The sequence below is a fragment of the Leptopilina boulardi genome, unplaced genomic scaffold, assembly GCF_019393585.1.
Source record: "Leptopilina boulardi isolate dan_hultmark-lab unplaced genomic scaffold, ZJU_Lbou_2.1 LbouV2_396, whole genome shotgun sequence".
NCBI lineage: Eukaryota > Metazoa > Arthropoda > Insecta > Hymenoptera > Figitidae > Leptopilina > Leptopilina boulardi.
The window spans coordinates 596,877-612,223 of record NW_026137969.1 but is presented as its reverse complement, the minus strand read 5'-3'; the positions used below and the strand labels follow the sequence as shown (position 1 = coordinate 612,223).

The 15,347-nt window shown below is 20.1% G+C and overlaps 2 protein-coding genes and 4 non-coding genes across 11 annotated transcripts in view; 2 read left to right on the top strand and 4 right to left on the bottom strand.

The window, feature by feature from the left end:
* The first annotated feature begins 2,992 nt into the window (after positions 1–2,992).
* On the top strand, positions 2,993–5,190 carry LOC127288794 (uncharacterized). Its single transcript, XM_051316449.1, has 6 exons — positions 2,993–3,196; positions 3,323–3,437; positions 3,521–3,555; positions 4,007–4,125; positions 4,231–4,376; positions 4,502–5,190. Exons 1-6 carry the CDS (start codon positions 3,073–3,075, stop codon positions 4,941–4,943), a joined length of 981 nt encoding a protein of 326 aa, XP_051172406.1. The 5' UTR covers positions 2,993–3,072; the 3' UTR covers positions 4,944–5,190.
* Positions 5,191–6,423: 1,233 nt separating this feature from the next.
* Positions 6,424–15,347, bottom strand: part of LOC127288781 (MOB kinase activator-like 2) — a 41,286-nt gene continuing 32,362 nt past the window's right edge. For all 6 annotated transcript variants that reach the window (XM_051316422.1, XM_051316423.1, XM_051316424.1 and 3 more), the window contains 3 exons: positions 12,615–12,739; positions 11,818–12,045; positions 6,424–7,124 (listed from right to left, as the gene is read on the bottom strand). In XM_051316422.1, the coding sequence (XP_051172379.1) occupies positions 7,054–7,124; positions 11,818–12,045; positions 12,615–12,739 (424 nt within the window). In that variant the 3' untranslated portion in view covers positions 6,424–7,053. The remainder of the gene's footprint in view (positions 7,125–11,817; positions 12,046–12,614; positions 12,740–15,347) is intronic.
* Positions 7,686–7,757, bottom strand: Trnae-uuc (transfer RNA glutamic acid (anticodon UUC)). The gene has a single exon. It is a non-coding gene; the product is annotated as a tRNA-Glu (tRNA).
* LOC127288881 (small nucleolar RNA U3) lies at positions 8,133–8,353 on the bottom strand. Its single transcript, XR_007844101.1, has one exon. It is a non-coding gene; the product is annotated as a small nucleolar RNA U3 (small nucleolar RNA).
* On the top strand, positions 10,704–10,924 carry LOC127288880 (small nucleolar RNA U3). Its single transcript, XR_007844100.1, has one exon. It is a non-coding gene; the product is annotated as a small nucleolar RNA U3 (small nucleolar RNA).
* Trnae-cuc (transfer RNA glutamic acid (anticodon CUC)) lies at positions 13,067–13,138 on the bottom strand. Its single transcript has one exon. It is a non-coding gene; the product is annotated as a tRNA-Glu (tRNA).

Below are 15,347 nucleotides of genomic sequence, written 5' to 3'. Positions count from 1 at the left end.
TGAAATTAGCATCAATTTTGTAGTATGATATAAGTGATTTTCAAATTAATAGAAAATTTTGTTAATTTTTTTTTTTTTTTGATTCATGCGAAAATATCTTTTTTTTTTGTACAGTCGCTGCTCAAGTATAGAAAAAAAAATAATTATAGTAGCGTTGTCGGAATTTTCTAATTTTTTAAAAAAAATTTCAATATTATCATACAATTTCAAAATGAAATTCCTTGAAGAAAATTAAGAAATATTTTCGACGCATGAATATAAAATAATCTAGAAAAATAATATTTACAATATATACATATATAAATATAATTATGTATCTTTATTAATTAATTTTTTTTTTTTGTTTGTCAAAATCTAAAAATTAGATTGTAGACAATGCTCTCTAGAAAAAAATTATCAATATTAAGATGATATAATTAAAAAATTTTTGTTTTTTGTACAAAAATGTTTTATATTAAAATTTTTTCTATCTATATGTCAATTATTAAATCAATTGTATTTAATTGATAATAATCGTATTTGAATAAAAAAAAAATTGAAAAAATTGTGTTAAAATTAAAGTTGTAATTTTACAAATTTCTTCAGCTAAAATTATTATTAATTATTAAACGAAGAGAATTTCGACTTCGCATTGTAGAAATATGAAAAGAAAATATGAGAAAAAAAAAGAAGAAACTTTTAGAAAAAGCATCGAGTTTTGCAACGAACAGTATTTCATGACTGAATTATTACTTCTTTTTTTCTTTTTTTTTACTCAATTTCGAGTGTGAAATTTTTTTTTCCTTTTTGCAAAATTTATTTTATATTTTCAATTTAATTTTTTAAGTTTTAAGAAATTATTATAATATAACTATAATTTTACTAGTGATATTTTTTTTTCTTCAAAAAAAAAATTGTTTCATTAAATTTTTTTTTACAAAAATATTTTTCCCAATGTAAAAATTTATTTTTTTTACATTAAAAAAATTGTTGATTGATTTTTTACAAAATGCTTTTCGCAAGAATTGTAATTAAAATTTTTTTTTTTAATATAAAAAATTGCATTTTCTTTTTTTAAATAAAAGCTAAAAATAATTTTTATATTTTTTTTTCCTACGGAAATAGATTTAATTTCACAAAAAATGTGCAAGAACGAAAGAAATAATTTATTTTAAATAAAAGCTTTTTGTATTTTTTTCCTATAGAGAAATATTTTTTATTTCACCAAAAAAAAAAAATTTCAAAAAATGGAAGAAATAAATTGTCGGATGCTTAAAAAAAATAAAATAAAATTTCTATTAATTTAAAATATTTATTTAGTGAGAATTTATTAATTCTAAACTATAAAAATTTATAATTCATCGATTTTTATTATTTTGTGTACATATATATATATATATATATATATATATATATATATATATATATATATATATATATAATCATTATTTTTATTTGCGTGTGTTTTATATTGTTTATTCATTTTTTTATTATTATTATTATTAATAATAATATATCAATATTGTGACTGTTGTTCCTAAAATATTATGTCATCGGCTTCCGAATGAAAAAAAAATAAAAAAGACTCACAATTTGAGAAATGTTCAAAAAAGTGATAAGAATGAAAATACGGACTAGCGTTTTTCGAGTGCTTCGTTCAAAATAAAAAAAATTGTAAACAGCGAAAAAAAAGACGATTCGTTGAAAAAAACGACGCTAGTCCGAACTCTAGTGTAATGTAATTAAAAAAAACTAGAAAAGAGAAAAAAAATTCTTATTTCTTGTAAAATTTCTTTTTGAGAGTGAAAGACACGATCTTCTACTTATAGTAAATAAAAAGAAAAAACATAAACTGGAACCTTGAAATAACAAATTTTGTCAAAAAATAAAAAAAAATTTCAATTAGAAAAATTATTATTATTATAATTAGAAAATAATAATTATTATAATTATTAAAATTATTTAAAATTAGTAATTATTTTATTTAAAATTTTCCAATATTAAAAAAATTATTTTCTATTTATGGACAAATTTTCCAATTTGGGGAAAAAATAATTTTCAATTTATTGAAAGAAGTTTATCAATAAAAATTTTAATTATTCAATAATTATTTATTATAATAATTTCAATAAATAAATAAATAATTATAATTATTTAGGTTTTTTTACATGGCCTTAAATTATTTATCGTTTAAGGCGATGTAAAAAAAATACCTAAATAAAAACAATAAACGAGTGTAAAAAATTATTAATATTAATTATTATTATTATATTATTTCCGTATATAAAATAATAAACACATTTTTAAATTGTTATTTCAGGGTTTCATATGGCAAATCGAAGTTGTTCAAAATATATTTGAACTTTATAAATTATAATTATTATTATATGACAGGAGCAGTTTGAAAAAAACGTTTGTTAATCACGACAGCAAAAAAAAAATTTTTTGCTTAACGTGTGTGTATGTATGTATGTATGTATGGGTGTGTATGTGTGTTTGAAAAGAGTCAATCTTTTTTTAAAAAAAGAGCGAAGAAAATTTCCATATTTACTTTTTTTTTTTTTTTTTTTTTTTTTTTGGAAAACTTCGCAAGTTGTGTTTTTGTGTGCGGGAAAAATTCATTCTAAATAAATTGTATCGAATGAATATTTATGAAAGAAATTCATTCTTATGAACTTTATTATTATAATATTTGTTATTTACATAAATATAAACAATTTAGAGAAGTTTGAGAATTTTTCATTATTTTTTTTTAATTTAAAAATTTTTTTTTCAATTGTCAATAATTTTGTACTTTTTAAATAAGAAAAGAAAGAAAAAATTTTTTATTTTGAAAGCATTTTCTTTTAATTAAAAAATAGGAATAGAAAATGTTGAAAAAAATTTCTTTTCTTTATATAAAATAGAAATAAAAAATTTTCATTTTGGTAATTTTGCTCGATTGAAAAAAAAAATTTTTTTAAATTTGTCCTTTATTTTTATTATAGTGATTATATTCAGAGTATAGAATTTTTTGACAGTTCAATTATGTGTTCTTGTTGTTTTTTCTGTTTCATTTTTTCAATTCAAAACATATAAATATAATAATATTTAATGGGCGAAGATAAGGAATGCCCTTGCACGGATTCATCAGTGTCCTCTAATTTATCAGTGTCATCAATTTCGGAAAATGGAAGTGACAATTTTAAAAATAAAAATGAAATTCCAATATCAAAATGTGAGAGATTAAAAACAAACAAAATAATTTTAATTTTTAAATAAATTTTTTTTAAAATTTATAACAAAGAAAATTAATTTTTCCATTCTATGAAAAATGAGTGATAAATTTAACAATTTTTCGCAGACAATGATTGTAATCAATTTCCTGAAAATCAATTTATTTCCACCTCCTGCCAACCAGAAATTTCCAATCTCATGAAAAATGAGGAAAAATTTTGTATTTGTCAAACTTTTGGAACGTAAGAAATTATTATTATTATTATATATTTGTATATAAATGAAAAAAAATTTTTTAATCCTCCAAATTTATATATTTTTCAAGGGCTGGAAACAGAATTCCAGTAAATTATAAATCAGGTATATTAATTTTCATTTTTTTAATTATTTTAAGCTTAAAAAAATATTTACTATTTTAGTTTTTTTCTAATTTGTTAAAATTATGTCCAAAATTATTTAATACTGAAAAAATAAATTTTTAATCAATTATTAATCTTAAAAATGTATAACAAAGTATATTTATTGTTATTATTATTATTATTTTTATTATATAAACAAATTATTTTCAATTTTTTTCATTTTTAAAATAATTAATATTTTAAATAAAATTATTAAAAAAAAATTATATATTATTAAGTAAAAAAAAATTTTCCTTTCAAACTATTACTACAGCAATGACAAAAAAAAATAATAATAAATATTCTGTTGTTGTTAAAATTAAAAAGTATTGTGGCGCATTATTTTTTTTTTGATTTTATTTTGTTTAAAATATTATTTAACAAGAAAATGTAAATTTTGGGAATTTTTTAAGATAATTCGCCAGCTTGTAAGCGAGTCAATTTAAAATGGCCTAAATCAAGATATTTTAGAAAGAAAAATAAAACTTATGAAGTAAAATTGAAAAAGAAACGTTGTCAACATTATCCCAAGGTTTTTTTTTTGAAAGTATTTAAAGGACAGTTTAATTTTTTTTTAAACCCGTTTATTATTGTAAATAAATAAATAAACAAATATTTATTTATATTAATTTTGTAGCCATATATGTTTTGTGAATTATCTGAAGGAATACCACAAAAGAAATCACAAGAAGTGGAAAATTCAAGTGAAAATAAAATACATCAAACAGTGCAAAAACCAACGGAAAAAATTGATATTTATTATTTTGATCATGGAAATTCAGCGTATGTTTTTTTTTGAATAATTTAAACAAATTATTACTAATAATTTTTCATTATGTGTTTAATAATTAAAAATCAATTTAAATTATGTTTATTGAATTTTTTTTTCCTCCCTCTTTAATTTTCAGATATTTTCAAACAACAGATTCACCACCAATATTGGCAACGGAAAAATGTGCGGACAAAACGGAAAATGCAGCAACACGTTTTTGGGCTGAAATTTTTGCAGTTGCACACATTGGTTGTGCATTTTTTACTGCATTTATCCTTCAATTTATACGCTTTATTCTTCACAGTACAATACGGCCATTGACAGTGGGAATATTGCAAATGTTTGCCGATTATTTTATTAAACCAATGCTGTCAATATTATTTAATGCCTTGATACAGCCATTTTTGATATTTTTTTACAATATAACGACGTCAATAAAAGATTTGTGCGAACCAATTGCTGAAGCGATAGGATTTTTTTTGAGGGAGGCTGCCAATTTTTTACGAGCATTTAGAATTGTTGAAATAAATCAAAATGTTGAGAAAGGTGACAAAACTGAAATAACTGCTTGTACGTGAATTTTGGAAAAAAATTTATTTCACTGACGAATTTATTATATGCAAATTAGAAAAAAAAATTTCTAATCAAGATTTGTAAGTGTTTATTTTAAATTATTATTATTATTATTATTTAATTTAATAATTGTTTATAATTTTTAAACAAATTAGGAAACAAAATTAACAACAAATTTTAATTCAAAATCACTTGAAATTTAATTATTAGTTGTAAAAATTTCAATAATTTTTAACGATTTTTATAATATTATTCGAAAATTCATTTACATATCTAAAAGCATTTTTCAATTAAAAACTTTCGAAATTCAATTTTTGTATGTAATTTATAATTAATTTTAATTATATTTAATTCTTCATTAATATAAATCACTAAAAATTTCATTTTATTATAATTATTGTCTGAAATTTAACACAATCTTTTAAAATTCAATTATTTTCAAAAATTTCAATTCAAAATCAAATAAAATTCAAATATTTTCAAAAATTTCAACTGAAATTCAACTATTTTTAAAATTTTCAATTTAAATATCAACTAAATTCAATTATTTTCAAAAATTTCAATTCAAATTCTATTGTTTTCGAATTTTTCAATTTAAAAGCTTCTAAAATTTAATTATTTCTAAAATTCTCCATCTAAAATTTTTTTAAAATTTGATAATTTCAACTAAAATACAATTATTTTTAATGATTTTTAAAATATTTTTCAAAAATTCAACTATCTAAAACTATTATTCACTTAAAATGTTTTCAAATTATTGTATTTTTGTCTGCAATTTCTAATAAATTTTTTATGAATAGAAATTATCAAAAATTTAAAATTCAAAATCACTTAAAGTTCAATTAATTTCAAAAATCTTAATTTGTAAATAATTCGAAAATTCAATTACATTTTAAAAAAAGTTAAAATTATTTGATAAATTATTTTTAGTTCTGTAAAATTTAATTATTGTCTAAAAATTAACAAAATCTATTGAAATTCAATTATTTCTAAAAATTTCAACTTTAACTCTTCCAAAATTATTATTAAAAAAAATTTAAAAGAAAAAACTTTTTTTTTAATATCTGTAAAACTTGATTAAGTATTGCCTGAAATTTTTTTTGATCATAAAAACTAAAAACTGTGACAAAAATTTTTAATTCAAATAAATTGCTTAAATCAGACTTAAAAAAATTATAAAAATGGAATTTTAAGAATTTTTTTTTATAAATTTGTCCTAAGTAAAATTTTGAAAATTTGTCTTAGTTCGATTCTAAAATATTCGAAATAAATTTTCTCAATAATATTTTTATAGAATTATTCTCATTACTGAATTAATAAAATGAATTTAATATCTAATAACATTAGTTATTTAAAGTAAAAGTAAATATTCATTAACCAATTAAATTTTATTAGAACAAAAAAAAATCGACTCTTTCAACAAATTGAATATTTGAAAAAATTTTTTTTCGGAAGTTTCTTTTTGTAAATAATTTTCCTTTCAAATTCCCTTTAGTCTTTATTAACAACCAGGTATATATTTGGTTTAGTTTTAACTTTACAATATTAATAATTATTATTTCATTATTTTTTTCTCTTTTATACAGAACAAATTTGACTCTTTCTTTCTCACATCATTCACAACAAAACATGCATACTTTTTTATTTCTACTCTCACAAAATCATTTAGTAACATTATTGACAATAATCATTCTGATTTATTCTTTCGCTTCTTTTTCTTTCTCTCTTTTTTCATCTTCCTGTTTTTCTCTCTCTCTCTCTCTCTCTCTCTTTCTCTTTCATTTAATAAATTTAATAAATTATGTACAATTTCACAAACAACAAACGAAGGAACCTAATTACATTGTAAAGTTCACACTTTGCTATATTTACAGGTATATTGCTAAATTTTTTTTTTCTCTCTCTCTCTCTCTTTCAATCTCTTTTTTTCTTCAATAATAATTCACGCGTTCTTTTTTACAGGATCACGCTCCAAGCATTAAGCGCGTAAATTTAATTTTTCAAAAGTTTTACTTTTTTGTATTTCGAACAAATGAAAAAAAAAAGAAAAAAAATTCATTACTAGTAGCATCACTTAGTCTCAGGAACTGCAACCTATGGTGTTGGAATTATCTATTAGGTGGTCGTGGCCGGTGTTGATGTTTCCTGAAGGGCCGTTGTTTGTGAAGGCGCTGATGATGAATCACCTAAAAGTTTCAAGTACAAAATTTACTTTATTTTCTCATCAATTTCTTTTCATTTTTTTTGTTTAGTTTGATATTAATATATTTAACACATTTTCGGTTTCGTTCACCTCTGAACGAGAAAGTTTGAAATTTTTTTTTTATTTGTTATTCACATAGATAGGAAGGGAGTTAAATTTTTCAATTTATTGTTTATTAATATTATTAATTATATATGAGCCGCCGGAAAGTAAAAGGGCGCATAAAGTTTGTACGGCCGTTTGAGTTGGCCGGCTGTACAAATTTTATGCGCCCTTTTACTTTCCGGCGGCTTATATAATATAATTTAGTATGATTATTTATTCCGAAAACTTCAAAAATTAACACTACATAATAATGAAAAAATAAAGATAAATAATAAATAAATAAAGAATAATAAATAAGTTAGGAAAGTGTTAATTATAATTTAAATGATGAAATTATCAATTAATTCTACTTTTTTAAAAAATAAATTCAAGTAAAAATTAAAAAAAATAAATAAAAGAGTAGATAAAAAATAAAATTTATAAAAAAAATAAAAAAAATTTCCCATACCGGGAATCGAACCCGAGCCTCCTGGGTGAAAGCCAGGTATCCTAGCCACTAGACCATATGGGACTTGGGAGTTGAATTTTTTTAGCCAATAAAATTGAAGCATTTTAAAAAGATGTCAATTTAAAAAAAAATTAATTATTTCAACAAAAAAAATTGTTTAAAAAATTAAAATACACTAAAAAAAATTATTAACACATCTAGATATTTTTCTAAAGATCTAAAATTGAAGAAAATATCAAAAGAAATAATTCAAAAATTATAAAATCAGTTTGTAAACATTTTGTAAATGTTAAATTATTCGTTTATTTTCATCTCTTATAATATTTCTTGGACGTTAAAAATTATATAAAAAATTATAAAATCATTTATAAGATAATTAAATTATTAAAGAACAAAATTCAGCAATTTTTTTTTTAATTTTTCCATAAATAATAAAAGACCACTCAGAACGCCCAAACTCCCATTACCTTCTGCACAAACTGCAGAAGACGAACGATCCTCGAGTACTAGAAAGATCGATGAAAAAATCGATCTCGCCAGCAGCCTCTCACGCTCAGAGAGAAGAGCTACTGCTCATCATCGTGGCTGCATCGACTCCACTTTTGGGTAGAGAGGACGTGAAGATATACTACAGAAATGATCCTGTGAAGTATGATCTTGTCTTTTCGTTGTTTCGCCACGACTACTTATACTATTCTCTCCGCATCTCGCTTGTGAGAGAGATTCAGACGTGCCTCCTGTTAAGCGCCACTCGAACTATCGTCACACACTTTACTTCCCCGCCCTTCAAATGTAACGAATTTATTCCCCTAATTTTCACATATTCTTTTTAAATAATTCTCGAATAAAATAATTTTTTTTTCAATTTTTATCCATATTATTTTTTAAAAATCAATTGGCTTTAAAATTTAATGATTTGCAAATTTTTTCAATTCTAAAGAAATATGTTTTATGTAGTCAATAATTTTCATATTTAATTATTTTCCTTTTTATTGTTCGATTTTCTAAAAAAAATCCAGTATTGCAATTTTGACAGGAAAATAGCAGAACTAATTAAATAAAATCATTCAAAATCGATTTTTTAAAATATTTCTTATTTAAAAAATTATATTTTGCAAAAAAAAAATTAAATTTTTATATAAATTCAATATCAAATAATTAATTAAGCAAACAATAATTAAATGTAAAAAAGATTTGAAATTTCTAACATAATTGAAATTTTAAGGTAAATAATTGAAATTTAACAGAATAATACTTTTTTCAATATCCACAAAATTTGTCAATAATATTAAATTTTTTTTAATAATTTTTTTTTTCATTGACTAAAAAATGGACATTAATTTTAGATTTTATTAAAAATTTTCATTGAATTTGGCAGAAAATTAAAAAAAAATTAATATTTTAATTGTTATAATATTATTTTATAATTTAATTATTTTTAAAAATATCTAAAATATTTTTTTAATTAATAAAAATTTGTTCAAGTCGAAAAAAAATTTTTCTTTAAATCCAAGAATTTTTTTTTCTTTGTTATAGTAATGTACAAATCTTTTTTATTCAATAAAATTGTTTTCTAGCTGAATGTATTTTTAGAAAAAATTGATTTTTTTTTTTTATTACCAATGTATAAAATTTTTATACAACTTGAAACGTCTTGAATAAAACAAATACAGCTTTACTTCGTAAAAGTTGACGTGATATCTGTCTTCTATTGTGAGATAGAAAGATATATAACTCAAGGGACAAAAGTTATCCTCAATTTAATATTATGTATGACATTTGAAAATCCACATTTTTTCTTTTATTGCCATAAACATAAAATATTAAAAATTAGGTTTTAAAATTTTTTTTAAAAAATTCAAAAAATAGTTTTTATTTAATAATTTTAAAAATTATTATTATTACCGATTGAAATTAAAGTTTAACATAAAAAAAATTCAATTTCTTGAAATTAATTTCTTCTTTCTATAAAAATTTTTTATTTTTTTTCAAAAATAAAATATTTAAAAAAAACAAAATATTAGTATTTCTTCATCACAAAATTGCAAAACATTTTTGAAAATTGAAAAAACCTTTAAAAAAAATTGAATATATTTAAATTTATTTCTTCCGTTTTTGGAAAAGAATATTTTTAAAAATATTTTTAATAAATTAAAAAAGAAATAAATTTCATGAAAGAGAATTTGGTACAAATAAAAAAATATATTATTAATAGTTACAAAATATAAAAAAATTAAAATGATAATTGTGTTAGTTACGAAAATCAGACAAATTCAATTTCAATTTAACTCTTTTCGGTTTTTGTGGTAATGTAAATTTCCTTCTTTATTCATTATTCAACTGCGTTAATGATTCCACATCAAATTTACAGTTTACTATTGTAAATTCGGTTAAATATAATTTTCTCTAATTCTATATGAAGAGAATTTATCGATTTTTGGATTAATTTGGAAAAAAAATCTTGACAGTATCGAAAGTTATATACATATTATAAATTAACAATTTAAATATTAATTTTTTTTTTAATTTTTTGCAAAATATAATTTTTTAAATAAGAAATATTTAAAAAAATCGATTTTGAATGATTTTATTTAATTAATTTTGCTATTTTCCTGTTAAAAATGCAATACTGGATTTTTTTTTTTAGAAAATCGAACAATAAAAAGGAAAATAATGAAATTTAGAAAATAGTAAAATATGAAAATTATTGAGTACATAAAACATATTTCTTTAGAATTGAAAAAATTTGCAAATCATTAAATTTTAAAGCCAATTGATTTTTAAAAAATAATATGGATAAAAATTGAAAAAAAATTTATTTTATTCGAGAATTATTTAAAAAGAATATGTGAAAATTAGGGGAATAAATTCGTTACATTTGAAGGGCGGGGAAGTAAAGTGTGTGACGATAGTTCGAGTGGCGCTTAACAGGAGGCACGTCTGAATCTCTCTCACAAGCGAGATGCGGAGAGAATAGTATAAGTAGTCGTGGCGAAACAACGAAAAGACAAGATCATACTTCACAGGATCATTTCTGTAGTATATCTTCACGTCCTCTCTACCCAAAAGTGGAGTCGATGCAGCCACGATGATGAGCAGTAGCTCTTCTCTCTGAGCGTGAGAGGCTGCTGGCGAGATCGATTTTTTCATCGATCTTTCTAGTACTCGAGGATCGTTCGTCTTCTGCAGTTTGTGCAGAAGGTAATGGGAGTTTGGGCGTTCTGAGTGGTCTTTTATTATTTATAGAAAAATTAAAAAAAAAATTGCCGAATTTTATTCTTTAATAATTTAATTATCTTATAAGAATGATTTTATAATTTTTAACGTTCGAGAAATATTATTAGAGGTGAAAATGAACGAATTTTTTTAATAAACGAATAATTGAACATTTTCAAAATGTTTACAAACTTACTTTGAAAAGTGAAAATAAGTTTTTAATATTTGATTTTTTAAAATATTATTAATAAATGATTTGAGTTTGAAATCGAATTTTAAATTTTAGTGTTAATTACAAAAAAATTGAATTTAAATTAATTTTTATTTTTATTTGAAAATTTTTAATATTTCAAAATTTTATATTTGAGTAATCGAGTTTTCATTTAATAGAATTTTAATCTAACTGTACAGTTTTAATATTTTATTTTTATATTTTATTGTTTTCTTTATTATTTTATTATTAATGTTATTTATTCTGTTTTAATATTTTATTATTATTTTTAATCTTTTTTTTTATTATTATTTGTATTATTTTTTTATTATTATTTTTACTATTTTTTTAATCATTTTTTTGATATTTTATTTTATACCTCATGGAACATTTTTTTTTTACAATTTTCTCTATGTAATAAATTTTTTTGTAGATATTAAAAACTTTGAGAAAAGTTTGAGAAAAATTTTTTTTTTTAAATTTATTTAAAAAGAAATTTTTTTTTAGGTATTAAATTATTTTTCCTTAATCTTGATTCTTTTAAAATTATTTCTATAAAGTATTTATAATTTTTTTTTCTTAATAATAATCAGTAACGATTTTAGTCGAAATATTAATGTAATAATGACTGGTTTTTGAAAAAAAATAAATAAATAAATAAATTTGTAGCTTCCATATTTTTCAGATGAAACGTACCTAAAAGGGCAGCTTCTAAGTCACCGAGGATTTCCGTTTCCTTCGGATCGATGAGGCTAAAGCGTTGATTTAGGAGAGTGAGATGGGCAAAAACACAATTGAGATGTACGTGTAGCCCAAGTAACGCCACCTCTCGAAAGTGGCAGTGGTAAATGTGTGCCATCACGTGATAAAGTAGCCGCAGGATCTTACGTACTATCGACTCAAACGAGCTGGGAAATTCATTCGCTAAAAAATAGTATAGAAAAATTAACATTTAAAAAATTTTTTTTTTATTTTGTATACACAATATTTCTCTTTAACTGTAATCAAAAAAAGAAACAGTCGAAAACAAAATTCATAATAAAAAAATCAGCTTTACTAATTTTTAAAGAAATAAAAAACTATCACAAAATCTAAATAGAATATTAAAATAAATAATAATAACAATAAAAAAATAAATAAATTATTTATTTAATAAATAAATAAAATAAAATTGATTAAATAAATAAATTACAAAAATATCAAATTTTACCTCAAAAATAGAAAAAATAAATTACGAATAAATAAATAAATAAAAATATTATATTTACAAGTGTAATATAATTAGATAATCTCTTTCAATGAGAAAAATGACATAAAACATGAAGTAAATTTCCAAATAGAAATAATTATGCAATTATTTTTAAGCTATTGTAAAATTTTTAAATAAATTTTTTAATGACAAGAAAAAAAAGTATAATTTAATTTTAAAAAATAAGATAAATAAGTATTTTTTTTATATAACAAAATAATGTGATAATAATTATAGAACTTACCGTATTTGGTAGGAAATATTGTTTCGTCACTGACGGTGCGTTGGGTAAAAGTCATCACATAGTCAATGTATTGTGGCGCAGCCACTCTAGTCTTTTTCCCTTTCTCGTCAAACCATAAATAAGTTCTGTGAAGAAAAAAATTTTTTTTACCAAAATATCCCAGTAAAATTAAGAAACAAAATATTAAAAAAAAAAATTTTGTAGAATTTAGAAAATAGAAAATCTTTAATTAAAATTTAAATAAAATAAAAATGAAAAAAAATTTTTTAAATTAAAATTTTAAATTATTAAAAAAAATAAATATAATGAAATGAAAATGAATGAATGAATAAAATGAAATGAATAAAAATGAAAGAAAGAAATAATAACAAAAAAATAAATAATACAAAAATAAATATTTACATTGTTTATAATAAATAAATTTGAAAAAACAAGATTAAAAAAAAAAAAATTTCCCACACCGGGAATCGAACCCGGGCCTCCTGGGTGAGAGCCAGGTATCCTAACCACTAGACAATATGGGATATAGTAAGAAAATTTCTAATGCCACTGAAAAGGTAATATTACAAAAAGACGCCAATATAAAGAAAATAAATTAATTATTAAGTGAAAAATTGTCAAGAAAAATGAAATTTTGACTAAAAATATTTAATTATAAAATATCTCCAGACACTACAATGCAATATTAAGCAAATTTTTAATGAAAAAATGATTTTTAAAATTATTTTCTATTTATTTATAAATTATGGAATTTATAAAGTTTTGTAAAAACAAATTTAATAATATTATTTAAAATTATTTTAATAAGTATAAATTTAATTAGTTTCTCTTTTTACTTTTTAAATTATTATTATACTAAATTTTATTTTTATTAAATATTCATAAATATTAAATTTATGAAACTATTTTAAATATTTAATTATTTATTATTTATTAAATAATAAATTAAATTAAATATTAAAAAATTGTTTTTTTTATTAAATTTTTGGAAACTTTTCTTTGTTTTTTTCGGTTCTTTATTTTTTATTTAATTTTGTTTTTTCAGTTTTTTTTCTGGTTTTCTTATTTTTTTTTGTTTGTTGTTTTTTCAAACAAAAAACTTTAAGATTAAATCTAGATTTTAAATCTAAGATAAATAAATAAAATTTTATTAAAAAAAAATTGCTAAAAATGTGTTTAACATAAATTTTGAAAGATTTAATTGTACAATTTTCAAAAAAAGAAATAATTTTAAACTAAAATTTTTTTTATAAATAATAATTATTAAACTTTTTCTTTTTTTTGTACAGAGTAAACAATTAGAATTTTTATTCGCAATTTTTAATCAAAAAAAGCTCATTCTGCTCTTTGAAAAGTATAATATTACATTTTGTTTTGTTGGATTTTGTTAACAAAATAATTTTTTGCTCAAAAGTTATTAAACAAACAAAAAATTTTGTTTGTTGTCTTTTAAAATAAATAAAATTATTTTACAAAAATTTTCAAACACAATATTGTAGAGAATATTTTTCAAAGAGCAAAATGAAAAAATTGTTTTAAAAAATTGAATAAAAATTATACAATATTATTAACACTAACTTAAAAAAATACATAGAAACCAAATATTCAACAATTAGGTAGGTATTATTTGAAAATAATAATTTTTAATTAATTTTTTTCAAATGAAATTTAAAGATATATTTTTTCAATTAAAAATTCCTATCAAATAAAATAAAAAAATAAAAAATATAAAAAAATTCTCATGTAAAATACACATTCGGACAAATAAAAAATTATCGTTTTAAAAATTCTATTAAATACAATAAAAAATTATCAAAAATTTAAGCAAAATAGGGACGTATGATTATGATTATTATCATTAGTTAGAATTTTCATTTTATGGAATTTCATTTGTTATAATTATTTTTAAGCTAAATTTTTATTTATTCGTATTAGTATTTTGCATAATTTTCATCAAAACGATTTTCTATTTAACAGAATTTTTATATAACCAAAAATTTACTTCATAGAATTTTTATTTAGCAGAAAATTTTTATTTGTCAGAATTGTTATATGCTCGAATTTTTATTTAACATAATAGACATTTTAAAAAATTTTTATCAAAAATAGAATAGAAATAGAATATAATATATATATAATATATATAATATATATATATATATATATATATATATATATATATATATATAATATATATAAGCTACGCTCTGAAATTTTTGATACTGCTTGAGAAATAACAAAACATTGTTTCGCACTGTCATTTTTCTTATGTTCTTTTTTTTATATACTTTAGTACTCTTGTACGAAAGGGCATTGCCCGTATATATATGTAAATAAATAAATAAATAAATAAATTAATGCATAGAATTTTTATTTTATTCTTTCAGAAGAATTTTCATTTGTTCGAATTATTATTTGATATAATTTCCATATAACCGATTTTTCATACTACAAAATTTTTACTTAACCGAAAAATCATTTAACAGAATTTCTAATTGAGAGAATTTTCTTTTTTCCGATATTACAAATGTCCGAAACAACAATCGATTTTGACGCGATTTTTAAAATCAACCAATCAAAAATTAACCCATAAAATTTTGATTGGTTGATTTTAAAAATCGCGTTAAAATCGATTGTTGTTTCGCCGATTTGCAATTTCGGGCAAATGAAAATTCTATCAATTAGATTTTCTGTTAAAATTATTTTTCGGTTAAGTAAAAATTCTGTAGAATG

Bases quoted from the DNA above. Each gene is read 5' to 3' on its own strand.
- LOC127288794 (XM_051316449.1), top strand. From the start codon at position 3,073: ATGGGCGAAGATAAGGAATGCCCTTGCACGGATTCATCAGTGTCCTCT. The intron at 3,438-3,520 runs GTAAGAAATTAT...ATATTTTTCAAG, and splicing joins ATTTGTCAAACTTTTGGAAC to GGCTGGAAACAGAATTCCAG. The intron at 4,377-4,501 runs GTATGTTTTTTT...TTTAATTTTCAG, and splicing joins TTTGATCATGGAAATTCAGC to ATATTTTCAAACAACAGATT.